Genomic DNA, 24,740 nt, shown 5'->3' on the forward strand with positions numbered 1-24,740 from the left:
CGAAGAAGCCCTCATCACGATCACCATCAAGGAAGGGAAAAAAGCCGATGAAGGGAAGGCAAGCTACCGACACTCGCCACCTACATCACACCATCACATCAGTCATCGCCTCCCCCACTTGGCCAGCACACGCCGGCTCTCCTTCTGTGTTAGGGCAAACTAGACTTATAGAGACATAGATTCATTCACGATCATCTCACGTCAGATATCATCACAAATTGATCTTGCTCACTCGACAAATATTCGCATGATAATACAGCATACACGCTCCCCCTTGTTTTAAATCATCACTGTCAGCAGATCAACCAAAGGCAGACAACACGCATTTCTCCTTCTCATGTCGCAAACAGATCATCTTTTAGAGTCTTCAAAACGATAACACCTGGATATCAGCGAAATTGCAATATACGGGACCATCTTTCTCACCCCTGTTCTCTGGGTACATCCAAAGGCATCATTCCGAGCTTCGTTTCAGGCTCCAGAGTTGAAAGCAGTGAGTGCTTGTTCTACCTGTATACCTCTATTCAAGTCACCCGCCTGCGACGCAGCACGCAGCATCTTCAATCCTATTGCCACCTAATACATCCATTCTTACCCCTCGATTACTCTTGACCCAACCGTCCCCACTTTATGGCTTGTGCGTTATTGCCGAATGAAGACCTGTTGATCTAAAACAAACCGCTGACGTCCTGACGATCAACTTATCCTTTGTCCGCTTACTGTATCGGTTAGATCACTCCTTTTCTGTACCCGAATCAATCATTCCCCGCATTCATCTCAACGCACTACGAGACTGGACGGTGCTTGTCGACCAACTCGGCATCCGACATCAAGCTCATCACCTCTACGCCACCTCAACAGCTTGTTTACACTATTCAGCGTCGAAGAGGTCTGTGACCTCTCAGGAACCAGTTTCATCAGTGAGTGTATCCCGACTCCCTGCACTAGCTATCGGCACCCTGTCTTCACCACATGCTGTTCAGCAAAAGATATTGCAGGACTACGCTGATCAGATGCGCCCCTTTTTCATCACCTTGGTCTTGTAACTCGCGATCACTGTCCTTGCGAATCAATCTGGACGCACAGAGCATTCTGTCGCAGTAGAACATCGATCAACCTTTTACGCTCGGACCGGATTCCACAAGTTTAGATCAACTAGCGAGTTTGGCTTTGCAGACGGAGACCTTCCAAAAATTTCGCTCACCTCGATCGCGTCCCCACTATACAAGACTTTTAGTAACACACGAAGAGGGATACTTGCTAGACAGAATGAGCGTGGTTGCTTCGCCTTTAGCTCATCAGCCATTTTCGGATACAGAGCTTTACGTCCCCTCAGGCTCTGTATCGGCTCATGCGGAACTACCGCCTCCTCTCCCATCTCCTATCCCTGGTCCGGAACCGCATTCTCACCCTGTGCCATTTCCTATATTCCAGCATCGACATACCTCCCCATATCCTGCTCCGCACTCCTTTTCAGCCCTAGGTCCACCACCTCCCGCAGATATGTCGTCACATCATCTAGGCGCGATGCCGGCTCCGGCAGCACCCAAAGGTCCAGTCATCAGTCTACCTGCATTGACGCCTGAGCTCACACCTCAATTCCAAGCGCCTTTACCGCCGACGCCGGACCCATCACCGCCAGCGAGCAAAGTCCTCAGCCCGACAATGATGATCAAACTTGCTCCACCAGCAGACGATGACAGGCTTTACGAAGTCAGCATTATCGACCGTGAGTCTCCAGTAGGGTATTTTGTGTCGAGCGACAGTCCTTCCGGCAAGGAAAACGACACAACACCTAGAAGAGTCCCTATCATATCTGTTGAATCATCCACCAGCTCCAGTGTATCTGCAATAGAAACGCCTCCAAGCCGGATCCGATCGAAAAGCGGAATAGAAGGTATACCCCAGACCGCTCCGCCCAAAGTGGTTGGTGAAAGCAAAATTGTAACAACAAGACCAAAATCCATGGGTCCACCGCCTCGACCCAGGAGAAGTCAGACCGCCCATCCCGCACCTCATTCAGTCAGGATGTCCGAAAGTAGGAGTGCCGATTCCAGAGCAAAACTACGGAATCATATACCGCCCTTACCTCGACAGACATCGCATGGACCCGTCGGAACTCATGGTCTTACCCGAGCATTGTCGGATGCAAGTGCCCAAACGCCACCGCGAATGGGTGCGATTCATTTGTCTGCCAGTAACAACGAGATGGCGCCTCCAGATTTAGGTGGCCCAGATGGCTTAGAAGCGAAGGTCGTGCTGTTGGGCTCTCAGGGTGTGGGCAAAACTTCATTAATTCTTAGATACACGACACGAAACTTTTCGACCATCCCGGCACCAGCGACCATAGGATCAAGTCTACACACGAGAAAATTGGTGCATGATGGTGCCCGGGTGAAGCTGCAAATCTGGGACACGGCAGGGCAAGAGAGGTTTAGATCAATGGCACCGATTTATTACAGAGGAGCACACGTCTGCGTCCTGGTGTACGATGTCTCACATAGGCAAAGCTTTGAAGATGTCAGGAGCTGGCTGGAAGAACTGGGAAGAACCGTCCCCAAAGAGACTGTGATTTTCGTTGTTGGGGCAAAAATCGATTTGAGCCGTGATAGGGTTGTAAGGTGAGTCCGCAGTCCGATATTTATAATACTGCTTGCAGGCCAAGAGCGACGTCTGACATTCGTCACTCTGTTGCAGTTTCGAAGAAGCTCGATCCACGATCAAAACATGGCTCAAGCCTCCGCCAGTTCCGGAGCCAACCATCCTCCTTTCACCCCCTCCTAAGTCATTATTCAGATCCTCTACTACGGTGTCTCGTATCGCGTCGCCTAACAGTAACGTCAATACACCTGCCAGCGGACCACCTTCCCGATCCCACTCCTACGGTGCTCTGTCAACGCTTGGTCAGTCCACGCCACCTGTCCCACTTCCACGATCAGTCGACACGCCTCGCCAGGCTGTACCGTTCCCCACGAGTCGACCGGCATCCGGGAAGGCGACTCCGCCCAACGTCAAGATTTCCTCATCCCCGCCTTCGGTCAAGTTCCTTTCACCCACTTCGCCTACCAAACTCGCTTTCCCAGCTCTACAATCGCCCACAAAGCCTACCTCAGCAACTTTCACTGAAGCGGTCGGACCATCCATCACTTCTGCAGCCGTGATGGGTCATCGGTCGAATCGAAGTAGTCGGTTCTCAATCTCTGGTGTACTTGGACTAAGCAGAACGACGAGCTTCTCAGGTGCTGCTTCTTCCCTTGCTCAACTGGCTGAAACTCCCACTTCACCTAGACTTTCAAGTGACAGCTCATCTTCCAGACCTTCCGCAGGCTTACCGAACCCAAGGGTCCGAGTGGAAAGTACGCCTCTTTTCAATAACTTTGAGAGCGGTGTGAGCCGCGCAGATAGAAGGAAAAGCGAAGATTGGTCCTCCAGATCATGGAAGATGGGAGAAGGTCCAGGTGCAGCTGAGACTTTGGGAGAATTCGGTGAAGGGATCAAGAAGAAACAGTCTGGCGAGCTTCTGACTCCTCTTTCGGCATCGACTGGCTCAGGATTCAGAAAGTCGAACAGTGGCGCCACGACTGGGATGAGAAGCAGAGGCGGAAGTCTCGGCCGAGATCCGAGATTGTACGGAGACGAACCGGTGCGCGGTACCGGGCATTTTGCATCGGAAGTCGATGAGGATGGGCTGTGGGGAGTTGAATTGGAAGGGATCAGATTAGGAGAATGTAGTGCTCTGTCAGGACAAGGTGAGTTGTCTTATCGCGTGCTTTGACATTTCCAGGAAGAAACTTGAACACTGGTATTCGAGCAAAGCTGATCATCCCATCCGTGTATACAGGCGTCGAAGCACTGTTTAAATCGATCACCTCACTTCTCGTTCAGAAGAAGGATAAAATCGAGCGAGAAAGAGTATTACGCAAGAAAAACAGCGTGATGCTCACTGATCCCAAGGACGGGAAAGCCGATTTAGAAAAGGCTAAAAATGGATATGGGTGTTGTGCATAGCGCATAATCCCACTGCTCGTGGCCTTGATAACGAACTTAATCTTAACGAATATATAACGAACGAACGAACGAACGGATCCGAAATTAACGAAATCACTTATAACGAATTTTACTCTTCTGCTGTCTTTGTGTCTGTCTCTGTCTTCCGTTTTCCATTTTCCCGCTTCATAATCAATTTGTCAATCCTTTCATTTCTGTTTTTCTGAGCTATCTTAGTTTGTCCGGATTGTGGGATATTCATCATATAATACCATATCGTATACTTGCTTGTGATATACCTTTGCTTCTATTTTGTCTGTATGATTCCTCCGCTTGATCTTCATATGCTCTTGTTAGGTTTGCATATTGTGATATACGGCTGAGCCGAATGCATGTTTGCGGTAATCACGATCAAGCACTCCCTCTTGTGTATGCTGCAGTCAATGGGATCCCTAGTTTGCACAGTCCATGTTTGAGCTATCGTTCCTTCCTGTATGACAACGTGTCTCTCTTGAAGACAGTCATCTGCATGATCTGTATGCAAGAGACAGAAGAAGGTCGGTCTTAAGGCGTGGCTGGACTATGACGCAGCTTGATGCCACACAAGCTTAAAAGTAAGTTTGCGGTCTCCTCCGCCAATTCGACTTTCTCTCTTTTTACCCCGCACATCTTCCTTGATCTTGATACGCGTAGGAGCGTCCCTCGATTGCACAGCAACTCAACTACGGTGGACGGGTACGGGTTTTCTCTTTGTTGTTGAGCATCCCATAAAACCGTCAATCTTCTACGCATACAATACCCATTTCTTTGTCGTTGTGTACACACCGTGCATTGACGAACGCCAATTATCTCCTGGAACGTCCTCAAAACGCCCTAACCAAAGCAAGGGGTGTATATGGTCGACCTGTAAAATACGAAATCTAGCGCTGCGCGTCTTCAAAACCCAGTAATTACCCATTCCTTACGGGAAAGAAAGGGGAAAAGCAAAGAAACGTCGACATCACGAGCCACACTTTGTTTTCCTCGCTTCTCTTCGCCTTGCCTCTCTTCTTGAGGATTATACCGTACGACTCTGCATGGCTTCAACTATTCTCTGTACCACCTGAACGACAATCGGATTTAGTATACTTATATACTCAGAGCGCCAAGAGAGAAATCTTTGAATTCGAATAATGTCATACGATCCCAATAAACGACGATCCAAATTATCCAACTTAGCCTCCAAATTACCTATCCCCAATTCTGATCGATTCCGACGCCATTCCAACGCCTCTGCGCTCCTCGATCCGAATTCCCCTACAAACTCGTCTCACCAATCGCATAATCCATTCAGCTCTTATAATCGAGCGGGCTCGCCAACGGGTTCAGAAGGGATGTCATCTACTTTACATGGACACGCACCTGAACAAGTCAATTACAGGAACGACGATGACCTTGTCCCGCCCGTCGCACCGTTCATACCCCATTCCGGAGACTCGCCGTTATCCTCAAGACGATCCTCGACTTCGCTGATGAATGCTGAAAAAGGAGGTGTGGGCGATTATGGCAAGAATAGACAAAGTAGTTTATCGTTGAATTACGTACCTGCGAAATTCACGAAATTGCATGCCCCTGGAGATAGGTTGAATAGGAAGGCGAAACAAGGAGGAGGAAGAGATGCGTTCGCTGCGAATGCGCAGAGGATGGGCATGATGGGTACGGTTGATGATGATGAAGGGGTAGTGTTCCAGATTGGGAAGGGAGGATTGAAGAAGAAGAAGCCCAAGTTGAGGTGGAACAGGTTCAAATGGGTTCTCTTCGTTGCGAATACGATTGTGAGTCCTTAAATCTTTATCTTTCTGTGAATCATCGATTTGTATCGCCTTAACAGACGACATTTTTGTGCATCACAATTCTGATGACTGCTGTGCCGTCTATAGCTCATCGCCTACGGCTTGACCGCTTTGATCTCGGCTATCCTGGTATGGCTCAACGTTTTCTACCAATCCGATGTCATTCGAGTAGGGAACCGAACCGAACTTATCAGTGAGCACTTTACTGTTTACTAGCCTCCTTTCATTACTGAGGCTGATCCAACGATGTACGATCCAGTTTCGACCGTGGCAGCAGCGATGATAGTCCTCACCTCTCTTATAGGCTATGCTGGGATTCTACTCAACAATCGAGCGTTCTTGGCTGTTTACACTCTGTTACTCTGGATATGCTTGGCTCTGATGGTTACTCCTGGATATATGACTTACAAGCAGAAGACCTTCAATTTGGAGGGTAAGATCAACAGCCAATGGAGTAGAGCACTGGGATCTCAAGGTAGATTGAGAATACAGGATGCCGTGAGTTTCCATCATCTTGCACAGCGTTCTCAGAAGTATGGATCCGCAGCTGATATCCGTCCTGGACAACGACAGCTCCGATGCTGTGGATACTTCTCACCTTTCGTCGAAGCTACAGTATCGCCCCTGTGTTACTCTCGATCCAACTTACCAGGCTGCAAGGCGAAATATCTCCACCTCGAGCGACACGTCCTCGGTATTTGGGTAGCTTGTTCATTCGGCTTAGTGCCCGCGCACATCCTCATCATCGTCGCGAGTCTGCTGTGCTCCAACCACATCACATACCGATTCGGCAAAGGATTGACGCCTAAGAGATACCGATTGGATCTGGGTAGTATGGCTGTCATCATGGACGAGTATGCTGGGTGAGTCCGGTGATCCACTTCACTTCCACTTCCCCTTGCCACCTTCATACGAGTTGTACTGATGGTTTATGCGGGTGACATCTAGTCAAATTGCTGCTCAATACGGTCCAAATGTAGCAGCAGCAGCCTTGAACCGATCCTCAGTCTACCTGCCGAACGAATACGATTCCCCCTCTGGCTCTCGAAGAGGATCATCCGTGAATCTCCACAATAACGGAGCGACTTCTACTGGATTAGCACCGCCCTTGACTAATGCCACTTCGAGGATGTCGACCCATTCGACGGGGTACAATTCCGCCGCAGCCATGGCTTCCGCGGCTTCCAACGCTTCTACGAGGGGTGTATCTCTATATGATCCGAACAACCCGCGGGCGAGCTTCGATCATGTACGATCGGGCTCCGACGCCTCGTTATCGGGCTCGGCAACGGCATCTGCCAATGGGAGGTACTTCGAGACTGAAGCCACGCGGGGAATGTCCACGTATAGTCAGAGTGGATTGGGGAACGAGGTGGGCAATGAGAGTGTGTTGAGCTTTAGTAGTGATGATCACCGACAACAAGGGAGGAGATAAGGTAACATGATTCAAAATTTCGATCAGACCATTCAAGTGATATAGTCAGGGAGATCAGGAAAATGATCTTGTTGGAGTCAAAGAGTATTCTGTATTGTTCTCAGCTGGTCCCGAGAAATGAGGGAGATAAGGAGATGGACTTTGTTTTTATAGACAGCTCAGATATGGTCACGTTACGTACGGTAATTATTGATCGTATTATGTAGATATCATGCAAACATACATAACTTCTGTTTTTCGGATCTTGTTCTTCAGATGTACAAATAATAACTACAGTGTTATGACTTACATACTTGAGATACAACTGATCTACTAGAATACAAACCCTCTACGCTCAAAGCTCTCCACGCTCAGCTTCGAACCCAGATCACGTACAACTCAGATAGCCAACCATTTCGATCGTTCTTTCACCAACTTGAAATTCCCAGAAGTCGAATACAGTAGCATCAAATTATGGGCAGATTGACGAGCTAACGAGCGTTCTCTTATTGCCTAGTTGTGCGACACAATGATAAATCGCGCATAATCAGTATCATGTTATCAGCCAACGAGCTTCTGTTGGGAGTTTTCGATCTCGTTTCATTCGGTACAAGGAGCGAACAGAAAAGAATGGCGGGATGTTCAAGTTTGACAGGACACTTACATCAGGATCCATACTCTCATCCATCCTTTTATTGACACTGCTCAAGACTCGTTCATAATGATTGATAGCCAGATGGTTTATACCTATACCATGGAATGATCTGCCGTAGTTGTATTCGACTTCTTCTTGGGTCACGGCGTCAGGGGACGAGAGTTTACGATATCGAGTGAGGAATGCCATGCCCTAAGATTCCCCGGAAAAGGTAAATTAGTCAGTCTGAGGTCTGATGGTCTCGTGAGACATATGTCCGAAGAAGGGGAAAGCGAAGGGCGAGAAAGGGCAAGTGATATCTCTCCTGAAGGAAGTGAGACTTGAATTTGTGACCTGATACGTACTTGAGCAAGTTGATAATTTCTGTTATCACTCTGTCGGTTCATGGCTCTTCCGAAGAAAGATTGAGCGATTAAGAGGCATATGAATGGATTATACTGATCGATCTCGTACGCCCTGAACAAGTAGACTGTATCGTCGACCACCCACAAACAGTCAGCAGGGTATCGCTATATCTATTTGGTGCGATACGTAGAAGCAATTTGGGCCTGGGTACGGGGACAGGGACGCAAACTCACACAAAGCACTCTGATAACTCCTATTGGTGACCATTTCCTGTCCGTGGAGGGTATACCAATACGGACTATCGGTCTTAGGTAATTCAGGCTTGAATTTCTTTTCTTCCCCTCCCACTCCCACTCCGGCACCGTCTGCGTCTTCCGTATCTGACCTCTGATCAAGATCATTACGATCGATAACGCCATCATCAGTTTTATTACCTTTACTATGAGCCCATCGTTCGAAATGTGCACTATAATGGATTTTTGATCCAGGCGCAAGCGCAGGCGCTACCCCGGTTCTTGTCTCAGGCGCGATCGAGTTTGATCTCTGTTCTCGATCTCGATTTGGGCCATCGTCCTGTTCTTCGCCGTTTTCTCGCGATATGGATAAAGAAGTCAAATCCGAGATGACTTCATGATACGTCCTCATTTCCCGACTGATGAAATTCTGGACGGAGGCTGTCCCCCAAGCATGTAACGCTTTCATCCCGCCAGTCGAGATGGTATTTAGCATTAAGAGAATAGGGGAAGGGTCGAATTGTTGCATCTGAGATAGTCTCTTGCAGTTATCGGTGATTTTGTCATATGCCCGTAGTCTCATTGCGCATGCTAGAAGCACAGTATATATCAATGACTATAATGCTGAAATCGATTGAATATAGCCAAGACCATGGGGGTCAAAGTGCGCTGATTCTGACACCCACCAATGATAGTCAGCCTCAAGGCAATCTCGCATCGCCTATTGTGGAACAGACCGGACCAGATGACATGCTCAAGTATATCCATAGCGATGTCTTCCTCGTTTTTGACCATGAGAACGCAGCAATACTGGTACGCGAACGGTATCAGCTGAATGTGAACCGGTGCTTGAGGAAGAAATAAGTTGGTACACACCTTGACTGTAAGCGTCAGCCATTCTTCGTAATTCAAGCCGTAGAATTCTGTTCTTCGATACGTGATATGAGTTGGCTGATCGGCGGGCGCATCATCCTCGACTATCATCCAGCATTAGTATAAATACCCTTGTCGTCAAGCTACTAAGAACGACCTACATCCTAACATTCTTTCTAAACGATCTTGCATCTCCCTAACTTGGGTATCCAAATCGTTCCGTCTCTGTTTACGGGACTTGAGGATCCGTACAACGCCCTACAATGCAAAGGAAAGGTTATCAGCTTTTGACGCAGATCTTTCGCTAGATTTATTACGTTTCTGTATGTTGATGGTGGAGTGAGAGCTGGTTTGACCCACCCTAGATTTCGAGAAATTCCCTCTGTTCAATCTATAGTTCTCAATCATCGTACCTGCCGCACTGATGAACCTATCCAGAGCCCCGATATCTCCTTCTTCGATACCTTTCTCGGCATCTTGTACGTCCTTCCATAAGTTCTGCATTTGAGATCGCATCTGATCTTCCAGTATCCTCTTGGTTAATTTCTTGTTTGCTGCTTTTTCTGCTCGGGTGTACGAGGCAGTGGAAGTAGGTTCTTCCTCTTGATCTGCTGGATATTCGGATGGTCGGCGCATCGAGTATCGGTCTTTCTCCCTATGTGCTCTGGTCCTTATGACTATATTCCAGCTCAGATTTAGCCAAATGACGAGGGAGAATGGAGCAATTTCAGAAGACTTACTGTCTGATACAAGTTCAAGGGCTTCTGCTTTCCTCCCCATATCTTCTAGTACGTTTGCTAGACGCAGTCTAGCATTGATGTTATCCGGTGAATTATCGACCACTTAGAACCAACACGCATTGTCAATCAGTGTGCCTGTTCAAGCGGAGAGTATGGGAGATTGCACTTACCCCATTTCAAAGCTTCTTCAGCTTGTTGATAGTCCTTTAAGTGGTAATGACATATACCAATATTGTAAACTTCATCCGTACTGTCCGGCAGCTATAACACGCATAGTTCAACTTCAGTGTTGATACCATTGCAATCAACAAATCGAAAACACGCACCTCTTCACACTCTTGGATCGTGGCGTAACAGCCCAAGGCTCTCTCCCATAATTCGCACTTCATCAGCGCTTCTCCCATCTCCACGAATAAGGGATGATATTGCAAGACGTCGAGACCGAGTACCTCGTTGACGTGGATCTGAGCAGCACATCAGCGTGGTTGCTTGTTCATGGGAAAACACACTTACCATCGCTTCATCGATATCACCCAGGCGAAGTCTAATCAAGGCTAAACGATGTCTGAGGTGAACATCCAGTTCGAACCCTTCATTGTCCTCCATCTCTTTGGTCTCAGCGTTCAACCTAGATGTTCCAGGGGGATCATACTCCCTATCATCTTTATCGAAATTATCCCAGTTTTTCTGCGCCTTTCTTCCTTGCAACCATCTTTGACCTTTTCTGGCTATCTCCAGAGCTTGATCCAGATCGTCCAATACTAGGAAATCATCTACTATCTCGATGATCCTTTCTATGCTCATCGTGCATATACCTAAATTCGATTCAAGAATGGGCGGGTTGAAAGTCTTCAGATGCCACTCGAATGCCTCTCTCATTGTCTGTACGATGTACGAGCGTTGGTTCATTTCCAGCATGATCGGGTGAAATTCCATGATGACGTCGAAATCGCGTGCGAAAACTTCATTCTTCATCAATTGCCTGAAGACATTACTTGCCTAAGATATTAGCTCCAGGTCAGCTATATGCTTATACTTCGGCGACATGATATGGGAGAAATGAGCGTACCCGGGTTTTCTGTCTTTGAGCGATATATATCACACCTAGCTCGAAGAGCAAGTCCGTAGCTGACGGATTGAACTTGAGTGCTTTACGAAGACAATAGACACATTGATCCTCTTGTCCTGCTTCTCTGGTGATTCAGTGCGTCAGTCACAGTCGATCAACCTCTCCTCGAAACATCGGAGAAATACAAACCATGAGGAACACAAGACTCACTTGAATTGATAAGCGAGATCCCTCCATGCACTCTCGTCATTATCGATATGAGCACCTAAAAACCTCATCTGCCTAGCTTTCTCTCGGTCTCCTGTATCATCGTAACACGTAGCCAGCGATGCCCAAGCAGCGCTCATGTAGGGATCATGCCGCAATACCTCCAGATAGAGTTCGATGGCCTCTGAATATTGTTCTTCTACGAATTGAAAGTTCGCTTGACCCATCAGGCGGGTAACCTCGTGACTCGGTTTGTGTATCCGTTTTGGCTGAAAATGGTGTCCGTCAGTATAGTCAGATCATTCAAGATACATGTTGTGAGATGTAGCTTACTTTGGGTAATCTGCGACGAGAGAGGTGAGGAAGTTCTTCTGAGTCTGCCAAAGCTATCTCTCGCTGAAAGTCTCTTCCTCCCAAATCACCTGTTGAGCCGGATATCTGTGCGCGTGAGACATATCCAGCGAGTCGGCTACTCGTACATCAGCTCGCAGTTTGTCTATCCCAATGAATGTCGACGCACTCAAAGACTGCATCGTCCACATCGTGAGACTCTGATGGGCCAGCTTCAGGCTGTTCATCTTCGTCGTTGTCAACGTCGGAGTATATGTATTCGTTGAGCTCGCTTTGAGCTTCGTCGCTTGATTGAGCCTCGTCTTGCTCAGCTTCAAATTGTTCTTCGGCTGCGGTGTCTTCCGCCAACAAGCTCGGGTCTATCGGTATATCTGCCATCGACTGCTCCGCCGAGGCGATAAGAGATGGTCCTGACATCTTGCCGGCTCCTCGTGTCGTCTGGACGGTACTTTGGTTCTCGATCTTCCTATTCACAAGTAGCTTCAACTCCTTGTCGGTTTATTGACAACTTGTCTTGGAACCACACATACCTCCACTTCGCGGAAGTCATAACCATTAGATTGGATAAAATGGTATAAAAGCAGTCTCAATTTAATATGGCTGGCGGGAGTTGGTAATGGGGATTTATTTTTCCCGTTTCTTGGGTTTGAAATTGCGGAGTGCGCCGCCTGATCTACTGTAATCTACCCTGTGTTACCCTGAATGATTGATAAAAAAGGTCATCTTTGGGGAGATAAGTGAGAAGTTTACACGTCAGGAAAATGGGTTCATGGGGAAAATCAAATAATCAAACCACGCGCTAGGTCCCGCAACAAACTACGCTACCTCACTCGTACCATCCATCTCCTGGCTGCAGCAGCAATATATCTTCCTATTCAACATCATCCTCTTCGTTTCTCTCTCTTCTCTCTTCTTCAGCTTTTTACAGCTTTAGTGATCATCCCTATACCTTTCTCTCTCGTCTCCTCTCTTCTCGTTTTCTCTTCTTCTTCTTCACTTTCTACAAAAAGGTCTCCCGCAAAGCAACAATCGAAACGTGAGTTCTCGGTGCAGCCGAAAAAGTTGAAAGATTGTTGTCAGTCTCAAGCTGACCTCATCGATGTCCATGCTCCCCTCATGCTACTCACCTGCTCGTAAATCGGTCATACAGCTCTTAAGTCTACTTTCATAACTCTCTTTTCCTCTTCTCCATCATGTCTACCAAAGGTGAGTCGAGTCTTGCCTCATACAACGGCCGAAAGCGCTCGGACCTCGTCCAATTTCTCTCTTTGGAATGACTACAACTCCCGCATTTCTATCCTTCTCTATACTCCCCCTTGTTGTACCAACCACAAGCTGACTTGTCGCTTTCACACAGCTATCCGAGAATTCGACGCCAAGCAGCTCGTATCCTACTGGCTCAACCGATCTCCTACGCCCATCCCCACCAAAACCGAATCCTCTCTCTCCGCTGCTCAAGTAGCTCACGTTGAATGGTGAGTACCCCTATCCCAGCTCACGGGTCCCGAACATCCCTTGTCCCTCATTTCCCTTGGTCTTACTGGTAGCTGACACCTGGGCTTCTCCAGGGATCCCGTCACCAAGCAACTCTCACCCCCCATCAAGCCTGGACAAGGCCTCCCAGAATGGGTCTTCTCCTCCAAGCTCGTCGGTAAACCAGATCAACTGATCAAGCGAAGAGGAAAGGCGGGTCTTCTCTGTCTCAACAAAGGCTGGGAAGAGACCGGTGCCTGGATCGAGGAGAAAGCTGGTAAACCAGTAACCGTCGAATCGACAACTGGAACCCTCAACACCTTCATCATCGAACCTTTCTGCCCTCACCCTGCCGATACCGAATACTACGTTTGTATCAACTCCACTAGAGAAGGTGACTGGATCCTCTTCACCCAGTAAGTAGGCTCTCCGCCACATATTCTCAATGGTTGAAATGAGCTGACGAGATGATCTCTAGCGAGGGTGGTGTAGATGTCGGAGATGTCGACGCCAAGGCTTTGAAGCTTCTTTTGCCTGTCGGCGAGGAGGTGAGTAGCGCTCCTTACCATGTCCTAGATCCCCAGCTTATCCATTTAACAGTTCCCATCCCGAGAACACCTCATCAGCACCCTTCTTGCCCATGTCGCTCCTGCTAAGCAAGATGTGCTTGCCGACTTCTTAATCCGACTCTACGCTGTCTACGTTGACCTGCATTGTGAGTAACAGCCACTGACACTGGAGAACCCAGATGCTAATGTGACCCATCAAACAGTCGCCTACCTCGAAATAAACCCCCTTGTTGTCCTCGATGCCGCTCCGGGCAAACCTGCCGAAATTCACTACCTCGATATGGCCGCCAAGCTCGATCAAACCGCTGATTTCCTTTGTGGACCTAAGTGGGCTATTGCTCGAGACACCGCCACTCCCACCGCTGGCACCTCTATCAAGGCCGACCGAGGACCCCCTATGGTCTGGCCCGCTCCTTTCGGTAGAGACTTGACCAAAGAAGAGGCTTATATCCAAAAACTCGATGCCTCTACCGGTGCTTCGCTCAAGCTTACAGTCCTCAACCAAGCTGGTCGAGTCTGGACCATGGTAGCTGGTGGTGGTGCTTCGGTCGTGTACTCAGACGCCATCGCTGCTGCTGGTTTCGCACACGAACTAGCCAACTACGGTGAATACTCCGGTGCTCCCACCGAAGGTCAAACATACGAATACGCCAAGACCATCATCGATTTGATTGTTCGAGGTGAACCTCACCCCGAAGGAAAGGTGCTCATTATCGGTGGTGGTGCTGCCAACTTCTCAGATGTTGCTGCTACCTTCAAAGGTATCATCCGAGCCCTTAAGCAATTCAAGGAAGGACTTCTCCGACACAAGGTCTCCATCTGGGTTAGAAGAGCTGGTCCCAACTACCAAGAAGGTCTCAAGGCTATGAGACTTTGTGGTGAATCTATTGGTGTTCCCATGAAGGTCTACGGTCCTGAATCTCCCATCACTGCTATCGTCCCCATGGCCCTTGGTATCCAAAGACCTGCTTCGGCCGCCACCCGAGACGTCACTCCTATCGCCTCTTCTCCCGCTTCCCCTGCCACCAACGGCGCCGCTCCTCTTCCTGGATCTGCCAGCCAAGAACCAGTCGGTTCCGTCAAGGCTGATGGATCTCGAGAACAACCTAACGACAACATTGTCAGATTCGAGACCGAGAAGCTTGGCTCCAGACCTTGGTTCAGACCTTTCGACGAGCACACCCGATCATTTGTCTTCGGTCTTCAACCCAGAGCTATACAAGGAATGCTTGATTTCGACTTCTCGTGTGGCCGAAAGACACCTTCCGTGGCTGCCATGATCTACCCATTCGGTGGTCACCACATCCAGAAATTCTACTGGGGTACTAAGGAGACTCTTCTCCCAGTGTACACGTCCGTTGGTGAAGCTATCAAGAAGCACCCAGACGTCGATGTCGTTGTCAACTTCTCATCTTCCCGATCCGTTTACGCCTCCACTCTCGATATTCTTACGTACCCACAAATCAAAGCTATTGGTATCATCGCTGAAGGTGTACCTGAGCGACACGCCAGAGAGCTTTTACACCTCGCTGTCAAGAAGGAGGTCATCATCATCGGTCCTGCTACCGTTGGTGGTATCAAACCAGGATGTTTCCGAATCGGTAACACTGGTGGTATGATGGACAACCTCATCGCCTGTAAACTCTACCGACCCGGATCCGTTGGTTACGTTTCCAAGTCCGGTGGTATGTCTAACGAGTTAAACAACATCCTCTCTTACACCACCAACGGTGTTTACGAAGGTGTCGCCATTGGTGGTGATCGATACCCTGGTACCTCTTTCATCGACCATCTTCTCAGATACGAGGCCGATCCCGAATGTAAATTACTCTTGCTCTTGGGTGAAGTCGGTGGAAACGAAGAATACCGAGTAATTGAAGCCGTCAAGAAGGGTATCATCAAGAAGCCTATCGTCGCTTGGGCTATCGGTACTTGCGCCAAGATGTTCACTTCTGAGGTGCAATTCGGTCACGCCGGTTCCATGGCCAACTCCGATCTGGAAACCGCCGATGCCAAGAACAGAGCTATGAAAGCTGCTGGATTCATCGTTCCCGACACTTTCGAAGACCTCCCTGAAGTCCTCAAGGCTACTTACCAGAAACTTGTATCGGCCGGTACTATCACCCCAAGAGCCGAAATTGAACCCCCTCAAATCCCAATGGACTACCAATGGGCTTCTGTGAGTAGCTGATTTCTCTGATATCTCGAAGTCACATTGCTGATGTCTTTCTACAGAAACTCGGTCTCATCCGAAAACCAGCTGCCTTCATCTCCACCATCTCCGATGAACGAGGTCAAGAACTCATGTACGCTGGTATGCGAATCTCCGATGTCTTCAAGGAAGAGCTCGGTATCGGTGGTGTTATCTCCTTACTTTGGTTCAAGAGACGACTTCCGGCTTTCGCTTGCAAGTTCATCGAGATGGTTCTCCAGCTTACCGCCGATCACGGACCTGCTGTATCTGGTGCCATGAACACCATCATCACCGCTCGAGCTGGTAAAGACCTCATATCTTCCCTCGTTGCCGGTCTCTTGACCATCGGTGATCGATTCGGTGGTGCCCTCGATGGTGCTGCTGCTGAGTTCTCCCGAGGTGTTTCTTCCGGTCTTACCCCCAGAGAATTTGTCGACCAAAACAGAAAGGCCAATAAGCTTATTCCAGGTATTGGACACAAGATTAAGTCCAAGACCAACCCTGATCTCCGAGTCACCTTGGTCGTCGACTACGTCAAGAAGCACTTCCCATCCCACAAGACTCTCGATTTCGCTCTTGCGGTAGAGGACGTAACCACTCAAAAGGCTAACACCCTTATCCTCAACGTCGACGGTGCCATCGCCGCTTCCTTCTGTGATTTGCTCTCTGGTTCGGGAGCCTTCACTGAAGAGGAGGCTGCTGAATACCTCAAGAGCGGTACCCTCAACGGTCTCTTCGTTCTTGGTCGATCGATCGGTTTCGTCGGACACTACCTCGATCAAAAACTCCTCAAACAACCTCTTTACAGACATCCTGCGGACGATATCTTCATCAACATGCAAGAGAGAGTCGTGTTCCAACCCGGATCCGCCTAAGTCTGAGACCTAGAGCCTGATGTGGCTCGGCAACATATTTTCATTCCATTCTTGTATTTTAATCAGCTAGAAGAGCATTTTCGGACGTGTTTATAGATTATCATTTTTGGTTATTTAAGTAATTACAATCAAAAGTACACAGTATTGAAGAAGTAGAAATCACTTGTGAATAGGTATCATCCATCCTCATGCCATGCACCAATTTATGGACTTTATACAGCCTTAATCCTTTGCATTTATGCGAGAGAGAGAGATCTAGAGTGATTTGATGGTGCCACGCGTATGATGAGATTGTTGATTTTGTTTGAATTCCACGCGACGATGCGATGATACGAGATTGTGATAACGTGTTGATCGTCAATCAACCAGAAGTAAATGCCAATCAACGTTATACCCCATACTCAATCTCCACCCTTACCTTCGCTCCGCTAGACTCGCTCTGATCTTTATTCTTGCACGAGCAAACATGTCAGAGCAGAAACAACAGGCGGACAAAGTGGACGAGGAGCGGGACAACGTGCCAGAGCCTGAGTCTAGCCAAATAGCCGACGAGAGCGGTAAGATGAATTCTACTGCAACGAACGAGAATGCGCCCGACTCGAAGGTCGACGTAGATGGTGTGCAATCGGAAAGACGGGAAGCAGAAGAGGTGGGAACAGCAGACGTGCAATCAAGACGAGAGAAAGTGAGTAATTGAACATCTTCTCGGCCCAAAGCATCGTTGTTTGGATGACGGACGGAATGACTGAACTGAACAATGATGTGATTTGTGGTATCTATCAATAGCCATCACCTTTGACATTACCTAAAGATCTACTCGGACCTCACGAAGCAGATACCCTCCATGCACCGGAATCACCAACAACCTCCCTGATATCGTCTCTTCGAACGCAACTATCGTTACTCTCGGACCAGTCGGTGCAGCTGAACCAGAAATTGATCTCGTCAATTGGTAAATCCGCGGATCTGGAGGATGAGCTGCATGAACTTCAGTCTGCGCATAAGACACTCAATACTAGAGCAGAAGAGTTGACGAAGGAAAAGGAAAAATGGGAAGAGAGTATGAATACTGGTCTATTGGTTGAGAGGTCTCAGATAAAGGATGAGATGCAGAAGTTGGCTCAGGGTTTAGTGGAAGAAGAGCGTCGTAGAGGAACGGCAGAAGAGAAGAGGAGAGAGGTGGAGAATGAGGTCGATGATTTAACGGCGAAGTTGTTTGATCAGGTGAGTTCCGTACTACATACGATCGCGATCAGCTCAAGCGCCAGGCTTTGACAGGTCTTAAGCTTATTCGTTGATTGGTATCTTTAGGCAAACGCCATGGTAGCTACCGAACGGATGTCTCGAGCTTCAGCTGAAGCAAGGCTAAAATCGACGGAAGAGAACCTCGCTGCTGCCGAAGCAGCCGTTCGGGATATGCAACTCCATCTTCAAAACGCTGCTTCGACATCATCTTCTTCATCCTCCCATCCAAGCGCGGCCCACACATCTTCACAAAACTCATCTGATATCAAGTCAATAACGATCACCCGGAAATACCTCTCATCACACTTGCCTTACTCCGAGTTCATATCCTTCATCACGCACTTGCGATCCCTACGGCCTCTCAAGGAAACTTCAAAAAACACGTTCCCGCCGCCACTAGTCACCAATCTCCTCACACAGCCCTTTTTAACTAGAACAGTGGCCGAGGATAACGATCCCACCCTGAGGCTAGACGTCGCCCCCGATTTGAGCTGGTTATCCCGCAGGAGCGTTGCACAAGCTATCATATCTGGCGATCTGATCATTGAACCTGTCTCGACATCTACCTTACTGAGCAACTCGAATTCAGCTATGCAGGATATAGGCTGTAGTCTATGTGGGAGAAGTATATTCCCTCAACATGTACCGCAATCACCGGGCGGCTCTCACTTCGGTCCACCGCCCATACATCCTCAACGTGGTACCAGTTCAACTACATCCAGATTCTCCCTCAAACCATTCTTCAACTCCTCGTCCTCGTCGACTGCCACTGCCGGCTCCTCTTCGACCTCCGCGACTCCTCAGCCTTCCGCCTCTCCAGCACCGCACGCTCCGTCACCTAGCCAATCTCCCGCCGTATCACCTGCCATAGGCTCTAGCGGAAGTATAACCTCGGTATACATTTTCAGGATCGCCAAAGCGCAAGTCCAGACTGGTTCGACGGCTGAGAAGGGGGACTCGAAGCTGTATCCGCTATGCAGGACTGGATGGTGTTTAGAGAGAATGCGAGCGACTTGCGAATTATGGCATTTCGTGAGGACAGGTATCATACATGTTGTATGGCACGGCGACGATGGGACAGCGACTGTATCCACAACCGCCAACACCAACACGGAAAACAACAGATTATCCGGTAGTTCTGCGTCTGCGTCCGCGACTTCGACTTCGACTTCGACAACAGCTCAAGAATCAGCCACCGCCTCTGCTGGCGCTTCGACGGCATCGACAACAGCAGATCAAAGTACACCCACTGCACCGGCTGTCTCTAGTTTGGAGGAAAGCAAAGTTCCAGCTCAGCCATCCGCACCACCACCACCACTACCTCAACGTAAGAAATCATCATGGGCCTTAGGTTTCAAGCTATCTGACAAGTCAACGGGCAGTTGGACCCGAGGCTGGAAATCGGGTTCTGGACCTGCATCTCCTGGTGCTGGTCCGGAAAGACGAGAATCGGTGGGCTCATTAGGTGCTGAGAAGAGCGATAGCAATGGTAATGGAGGGTTAGGATTAGGCGATGCCCTGGATATCGATGAAAAGAAGAAATCGTCTATAGAGATTGGCGGTGGAGACGAGGGTGAACGGGAGAAGGCTGAATCTGAAGTACCGATCATTCAGGAGCCGCCTTCTGATGGGAAGGTCGGGGCCATACAAGAAGATGCGAAGCAGGACAAAGAACAAGAAAGTGAAGAAGAACAGCGTCCTGGTTTATCTAGAGCTGGATCCAACATCTCGATACCCCTATCCACTAATACCGACGAAACAGGGTTCCATACCCCCAAAGGCGGGCAGAACGACTTACCTTCTGACGATGGCCATGATCATGATCAGGCGAACAGTGAAGAAGATGTCATCAAGCGTAGAGATGAACAAGCTACACCTCATCCACCACCTCGTATAGACACGAAGTCATCGGAGCCCGAAGGAGGAAAAGATAGCACAGTGGAATTAGCTTCATCAACTTCGAATTCGATGACTGGAAATGGTGGTACGGACAGTCCGACGAAAGCTGCAGCTGCAACTCCTCCGCCTATACCGCGCAGAGCGGCAGCTCGAAATCGACTATCTCAATTGAGCGCCGGAGGCAGTGGGGCGAACTCACCGATTGCGGACAGTCCAGCGAACAGTCAACCTCCTACGCCCGTCAATGCGAAATCAGGTGCCAGTGGCGTCGATACTGAGGACGGAGACGTGGATGAGCTAGATATCTTGAGGGAATTGAGAGATGAGCTGGATCAACGTAAGAGCGAAGATATCAGCAGGGGATTCTCTGATCCGGAAGCCTCCGGTGATGCCATTGGGAAGTCGGATAACCAAGATACTGAAGAGCAAGAAGATGGGGTAGACAATGGCAATACGACCGTCGAGGCAAGTAATTCGGAAACGGAAATGAAGGATCATGGCGACCAACCGCAACGTCAGAACGGCGCAGATGCTGATCTCAAGGATGTTGACGATAATAAAGATAAAAAGGATGCAGGCGAAGAAGGGAACGAAGTTGAGGAAGAGGAGGAACCACCTTTCACTCCTGTTAACCTGGATGAGAAATTCCCTTTATCGCCATTACAACAGCAGGCGTTCCCCATCAACCGAGACCGCAACTCTACCTCAAACTCAATTTCTGATTCATCAAGGTTTAGGCCGAATTCTCAACCTCCAGTCTTACCGCCCCGTCATCCGAAAACACCTACTTTACAACCCAACTCCCACCCCGACCCCAGCACTAATACCAACTTGGTTGAAAAACGTTATTTCACTATCAGATCCAAATCATCCACAAATCCTGAAGCAGCAGAGAACCAAAACCAAAATCATAATCAATGGGAAGAGAAAACTTGGGAAAAGGTAGTTAAGCTAAAAGAGGAGATGTGGAAAGCTAGAATTGGAGTATTGGATCAAGAACGAAATTGAGACTTAGATCAAGATCAACCGCAATTGCTATTGCTATTGCAATGACAATGACCGACTTACCTCATGCCAATGCAGGTCCATGTCCTCTGTGTGGTGTATTGTATACTGTATTTCCATTACGTTATACCATCCCACGATAAAACCTTCTCCGCACGATTTGGTATAAATCCCACCATACAGCGACCGCGATCATTTGTGTGTATATACCTCCTTCAAATAGATACCATCTAGTGAATAGATACCCTCTCATCAGAACGATGTGTAGTGAGTTTAATGGCGCATGCAGAACAATGCCAACATGTAAATACTTTTAAGTCATAAGTTAGGCATATGGCACATTTTGATGCATACATGAGAGACATAGCATGATTTATATTGGAATACCGAAAAGCATTGAAGATAAATGGATCGATATAAACAAATAGTACCCAACGAAGGACAGTACAACGCATACTTCGTCAATAGTAAGTATATCGGCTTCTCATATTGAGATATTGAACGATACTACGATTTATCCTTGATCTCACCCTTCCTTCCAGATTCCACCTGGTTGTCGATGATTTAGTTGTTCTTGAGATTTGAGAGATCTCCTTGCGATGTGATCCAGTCTTGATACTGGCTTGATTTTTATTCGGTGAGTCGTAGATGTTTTGATGATAAATTTTTTGGTGGAAGGTATGTTAGAGGTCTCGGTTCATTCCAGCATAATGACGGAGTATGGTTGATTGGTGAAGATGAAGGAAGCAGATACAAATATAGAGATGACCAATGGTACTATTCGGTAGCAAAGATTGAAAGAAAGGATAAGCGGGATGCTTGTGAATGTATAAAAGTACAGGCAAGGTTAAAGACCGACTAAAGTTGGTTTCGAGCGGTGATGAAAGGGAAGACATATGATGAGCTATGGTAACAGGGTATATGTTTATACAAGTGAGAAAGAAATCAGAAGAAAGCAGAATTGACGATGGAGGAAGAAATTTGTCGTCGGTAACTGCGGAGAATGAGCAGCAGATCCCCGTTCGGTGTATCCTTGTGGATCTTGTGATTGATTGCTGCTGCCATGCTTTTGGTAGTAGCCAAGTTTTAAGCGTTATCTCTGTCCCAGAGAAGCTTGGCTGCAGTATCGCCTCTCGTACCAAGCTCGGGTGACGATTTAACGAGATGTAAAGTACTATAAGGTGGAGTGGGCCCCTTGAGCGACGGATGATCATGATCGGAAAAACTCAAGCTTTGCTGTCTTGGTTGGAATTGGTGAGCCGAAGCGATCGTATTGGGGCTTTGTGCTTGTTGAGTCCAAGTGCCGGTCCAGTCAGGCCAAGATCCAAGCGAGTCAACCGAGAAGTTGGAAGAGGTATGTCGATGCCCGGTAGCCCATCCCGGAGGAATCTGACCGATCGGAACGGGAGAAGGGCCAATGATATCGGTTCCGTAATCGTTTGGAGTGTGTACAATCTTAGGAGATCGAATCTGGGTACGGGACAGTTGGTTGTTAATCGCCTCCAATTGAGAAGCCAGATACTCTCGAGTATGGAGAAGCTCGATGTCGTGCGTTCCTCTACCCGAGACAAGACGATCAGTAGAGTTGGTAAGATCCGATGTGAAAGCCAATGAAACTTACTCTGTCGCGAATGCCGAGTGGGCCCATCTGTCGGCTGGAATGGGTCGATCTCGACTGATACTTTGATGACGTTTGAAGTGTTTTTGCTCCTGTAAAGCTGTTAGCTTAGCTTGCGACGGTGCTATGGTTGTCCCGCGTACGTCTGAATCAGCGATACGAGCCTGTATCCGCTCGCTCATTCCTTGGTAGTATTTTCCGTTGATCTGCAGATTACGTCAGCTCCGTCTATCGATAGATAAAGCAGCTCACTTTATTGATCACGTCAATAGCTTGAACACGAGTCTGCAATCTGTCGTTCTCAAGCGTCAGCTGAATTCTTGGACGATTGGCTTACAGTGACTCACCGAGCCATTATTGGACCCCTTCTGTTCCCAGCTTCATCCACCAAAGGTTTCCAAGAGCAAATCTTTCCCGGTGCGAGCATTTCCGAGAGTTCCTGCCAAGGAGCAATGTCAGCGTGCACAAGGCTAAAATTACACTTCGTATGTCAGCTCACGTCAAGAGTGAGATTCGTAGGTAACCCGGCAATATATAGATTTGCTGAGTTCGGATCTTCCAGAGCCTTATTCTGAACTTGATAGTCCTCCTACAATACGAGATAAGCTTCATTTGGGTCTGACCTGGGAAAACGTGTGTGAGACTCACTTTGCCAAATTCGCAGTCGATATGTCTCATTTTGAGGTGAACAATGAAGTTTTGCGCCTGATCGGGCTTTTTGAACCTATGTGATTGGCGATCAGTCATGGGTAGGGTGTCTACAGTCACAAACCTACATAACGAATGCATGACTGAAAGCAGTCGATGTCAGCTAATGGATTGATTACTTCAGTTGACGACTTACGGTTTTGGAGTTCTAGCAGGGATCTTGACAGAAACGACATCACCAAAATCGGATGCGTAAGCTCGAAGACCTTCCTCACTTAATTCGGCATTTACTCGATGAATGAAGACTGATATCAGGAGGTCAGCCGCAAATTCAACAAAAAGGTCAACTTACCATTTCTTCCTTCACCCATCATTGGGATGACGGGCATACTTTTCGTGCTCATGAGCTTACTTCTCGCTCCCATCTGACCGAAGTTGAAAGCGGGCATCCTTCTCAACCCTCTCTTCATACCTGCTTGATCAGCCTGATCAAATTGGATCGGTGCGTCTTCATCTTGGACTTCGAGATATTGAACATTTGCTTGTCTGTGAGGATGCGATTGGACGTAAGGAAGATCAGGAACTGAGGAATGATGGTTAATTGGACTGATTGAAGTGTAAACATCTCTTCCCTGATCCGAATTTGAGTGATCTTGAAGCTCGATATCGATAGATGCCATTGACGGCTGATGCCTCATGGGATGGATATGAGGGGTTTCATCGTTGGGTGGGTTTGGGTATGGCGAGAAATGACTGTCACCGGAGCTAGGACTACAAGGAGTATGCAATTCGAAGTCGTTAGGCAGGTTGTGGGTGTTGATAGGGTAAAGTACGGGTCCTTGGGTGTGTTGCGGGACATGCTCTGTCGGCGTCATGATATGTGACGGCAGATTCGGAAGGCTTGGTGATCTGGGTCGTATATAATATGTGTTACCGAATGGTCCTTTGGTATCCAGCAAGGGAAGGAAAGCTTGATTTGCGGCACCTGTTGTCGGATGGGAGGTGATAGGATGAAAGATAGAGGAAGACTTCCAGCCTGCGCCAAAAGTCTTAGCTGTCGTGGCTGCGTGATTAGACTTTGAAGGAAATACCGAAGTTTTGGGCTTGTCTCTTTCCGCGCCGACAGCTTTAAAAGTTTCCGTGTGCGAATCGAGAGAAGAAGTGAAACTCGTGTTGACGAATGTAGAGGAGAGAGTCTCTGTGGAAGTGGACCCGGATCTAGAAGGTGGTGATCGGGGAAAGATAAATGGTGGAGACGAAGGGCTGAGTGATCGCGAGATAGGCTTGGTCGCCATGATGCAACGACTAATTTGGAGGAAGGAAGGATACAAAAAGTCGCGCGACCCGATTTTAAGGAAGTCTTGTGGTGTATGGATGAGTGGATGTAAGGAGGAAGAAGCAGTGAAAGATCTACGGAGGATATCTATCGGGGAGATCAATTCACGAGAGAAGGAAGGAAGAAAGATGAAATAATGATGGATGTCTGAGATGGAGAAAGATATATATAT

General features: G+C 48.2%; 6 protein-coding genes across 6 annotated transcripts; 4 read left to right on the forward strand and 2 right to left on the reverse strand.

The window, feature by feature from the left end:
- Nucleotides 1-1,269: 1,269 nt before the first annotated feature.
- Nucleotides 1,270-4,008, forward strand: I303_102032 (uncharacterized protein; the record flags this gene model as incomplete). Its single annotated transcript, XM_018405182.1, has 3 exons — nt 1,270-2,621; nt 2,698-3,749; nt 3,842-4,008. 3 exons carry the CDS (start codon nt 1,270-1,272, stop codon nt 4,006-4,008), a joined length of 2,571 nt encoding a protein of 856 aa, XP_018265463.1.
- Nucleotides 4,009-5,159: 1,151 nt separating this feature from the next.
- On the forward strand, nt 5,160-7,254 carry I303_102033 (uncharacterized protein; the record flags this gene model as incomplete). Its single annotated transcript, XM_018405181.1, has 5 exons — nt 5,160-5,801; nt 5,907-6,012; nt 6,079-6,317; nt 6,393-6,682; nt 6,768-7,254. 5 exons carry the CDS (start codon nt 5,160-5,162, stop codon nt 7,252-7,254), a joined length of 1,764 nt encoding a protein of 587 aa, XP_018265462.1.
- Nucleotides 7,255-7,632: 378 nt separating this feature from the next.
- Nucleotides 7,633-12,123, reverse strand: I303_102034 (uncharacterized protein; the record flags this gene model as incomplete). Its single annotated transcript, XM_065968459.1, has 16 exons — nt 7,633-7,746; nt 7,898-8,080; nt 8,233-8,357; nt 8,467-9,057; nt 9,153-9,276; nt 9,343-9,443; nt 9,501-9,597; nt 9,700-10,016; nt 10,080-10,181; nt 10,250-10,340; nt 10,406-10,543; nt 10,593-11,078; nt 11,149-11,272; nt 11,359-11,624; nt 11,689-11,824; nt 11,876-12,123. The coding sequence occupies 16 exons, from the start codon at nt 12,121-12,123 to the stop codon at nt 7,633-7,635; spliced, it is 3,243 nt and encodes a 1,080-aa protein (XP_065824531.1).
- A 776-nt stretch (nt 12,124-12,899) lies between these two features.
- Nucleotides 12,900-16,817, forward strand: I303_102035 (uncharacterized protein; the record flags this gene model as incomplete). The annotated part of the gene is made up of 7 exons (XM_018405179.1): nt 12,900-12,912; nt 13,064-13,181; nt 13,275-13,595; nt 13,658-13,727; nt 13,780-13,894; nt 13,952-15,927; nt 15,984-16,817. 7 exons carry the CDS (start codon nt 12,900-12,902, stop codon nt 16,815-16,817), a joined length of 3,447 nt encoding a protein of 1,148 aa, XP_018265460.1.
- Nucleotides 16,818-17,283: 466 nt separating this feature from the next.
- I303_102036 (uncharacterized protein) lies at nt 17,284-20,969 on the forward strand (the record flags this gene model as incomplete). The annotated part of the gene is made up of 3 exons (XM_018405178.1): nt 17,284-17,502; nt 17,604-18,041; nt 18,129-20,969. The coding sequence occupies 3 exons, from the start codon at nt 17,284-17,286 to the stop codon at nt 20,967-20,969; spliced, it is 3,498 nt and encodes a 1,165-aa protein (XP_018265459.1).
- Nucleotides 20,970-22,052: 1,083 nt separating this feature from the next.
- I303_102037 (uncharacterized protein) lies at nt 22,053-24,527 on the reverse strand (the record flags this gene model as incomplete). Its single annotated transcript, XM_018405177.1, has 10 exons — nt 22,053-22,524; nt 22,588-22,676; nt 22,728-22,790; nt 22,837-22,876; nt 22,932-23,023; nt 23,084-23,173; nt 23,233-23,308; nt 23,361-23,375; nt 23,429-23,537; nt 23,585-24,527. The coding sequence occupies 10 exons, from the start codon at nt 24,525-24,527 to the stop codon at nt 22,053-22,055; spliced, it is 1,989 nt and encodes a 662-aa protein (XP_018265458.1).
- Nucleotides 24,528-24,740: the final 213 nt, after the last annotated feature.

Source organism: Kwoniella dejecticola, chromosome 2 (genome assembly GCF_000512565.2).
Source record: "Kwoniella dejecticola CBS 10117 chromosome 2, complete sequence".
Classification (NCBI taxonomy): domain Eukaryota; kingdom Fungi; phylum Basidiomycota; class Tremellomycetes; order Tremellales; family Cryptococcaceae; genus Kwoniella; species Kwoniella dejecticola.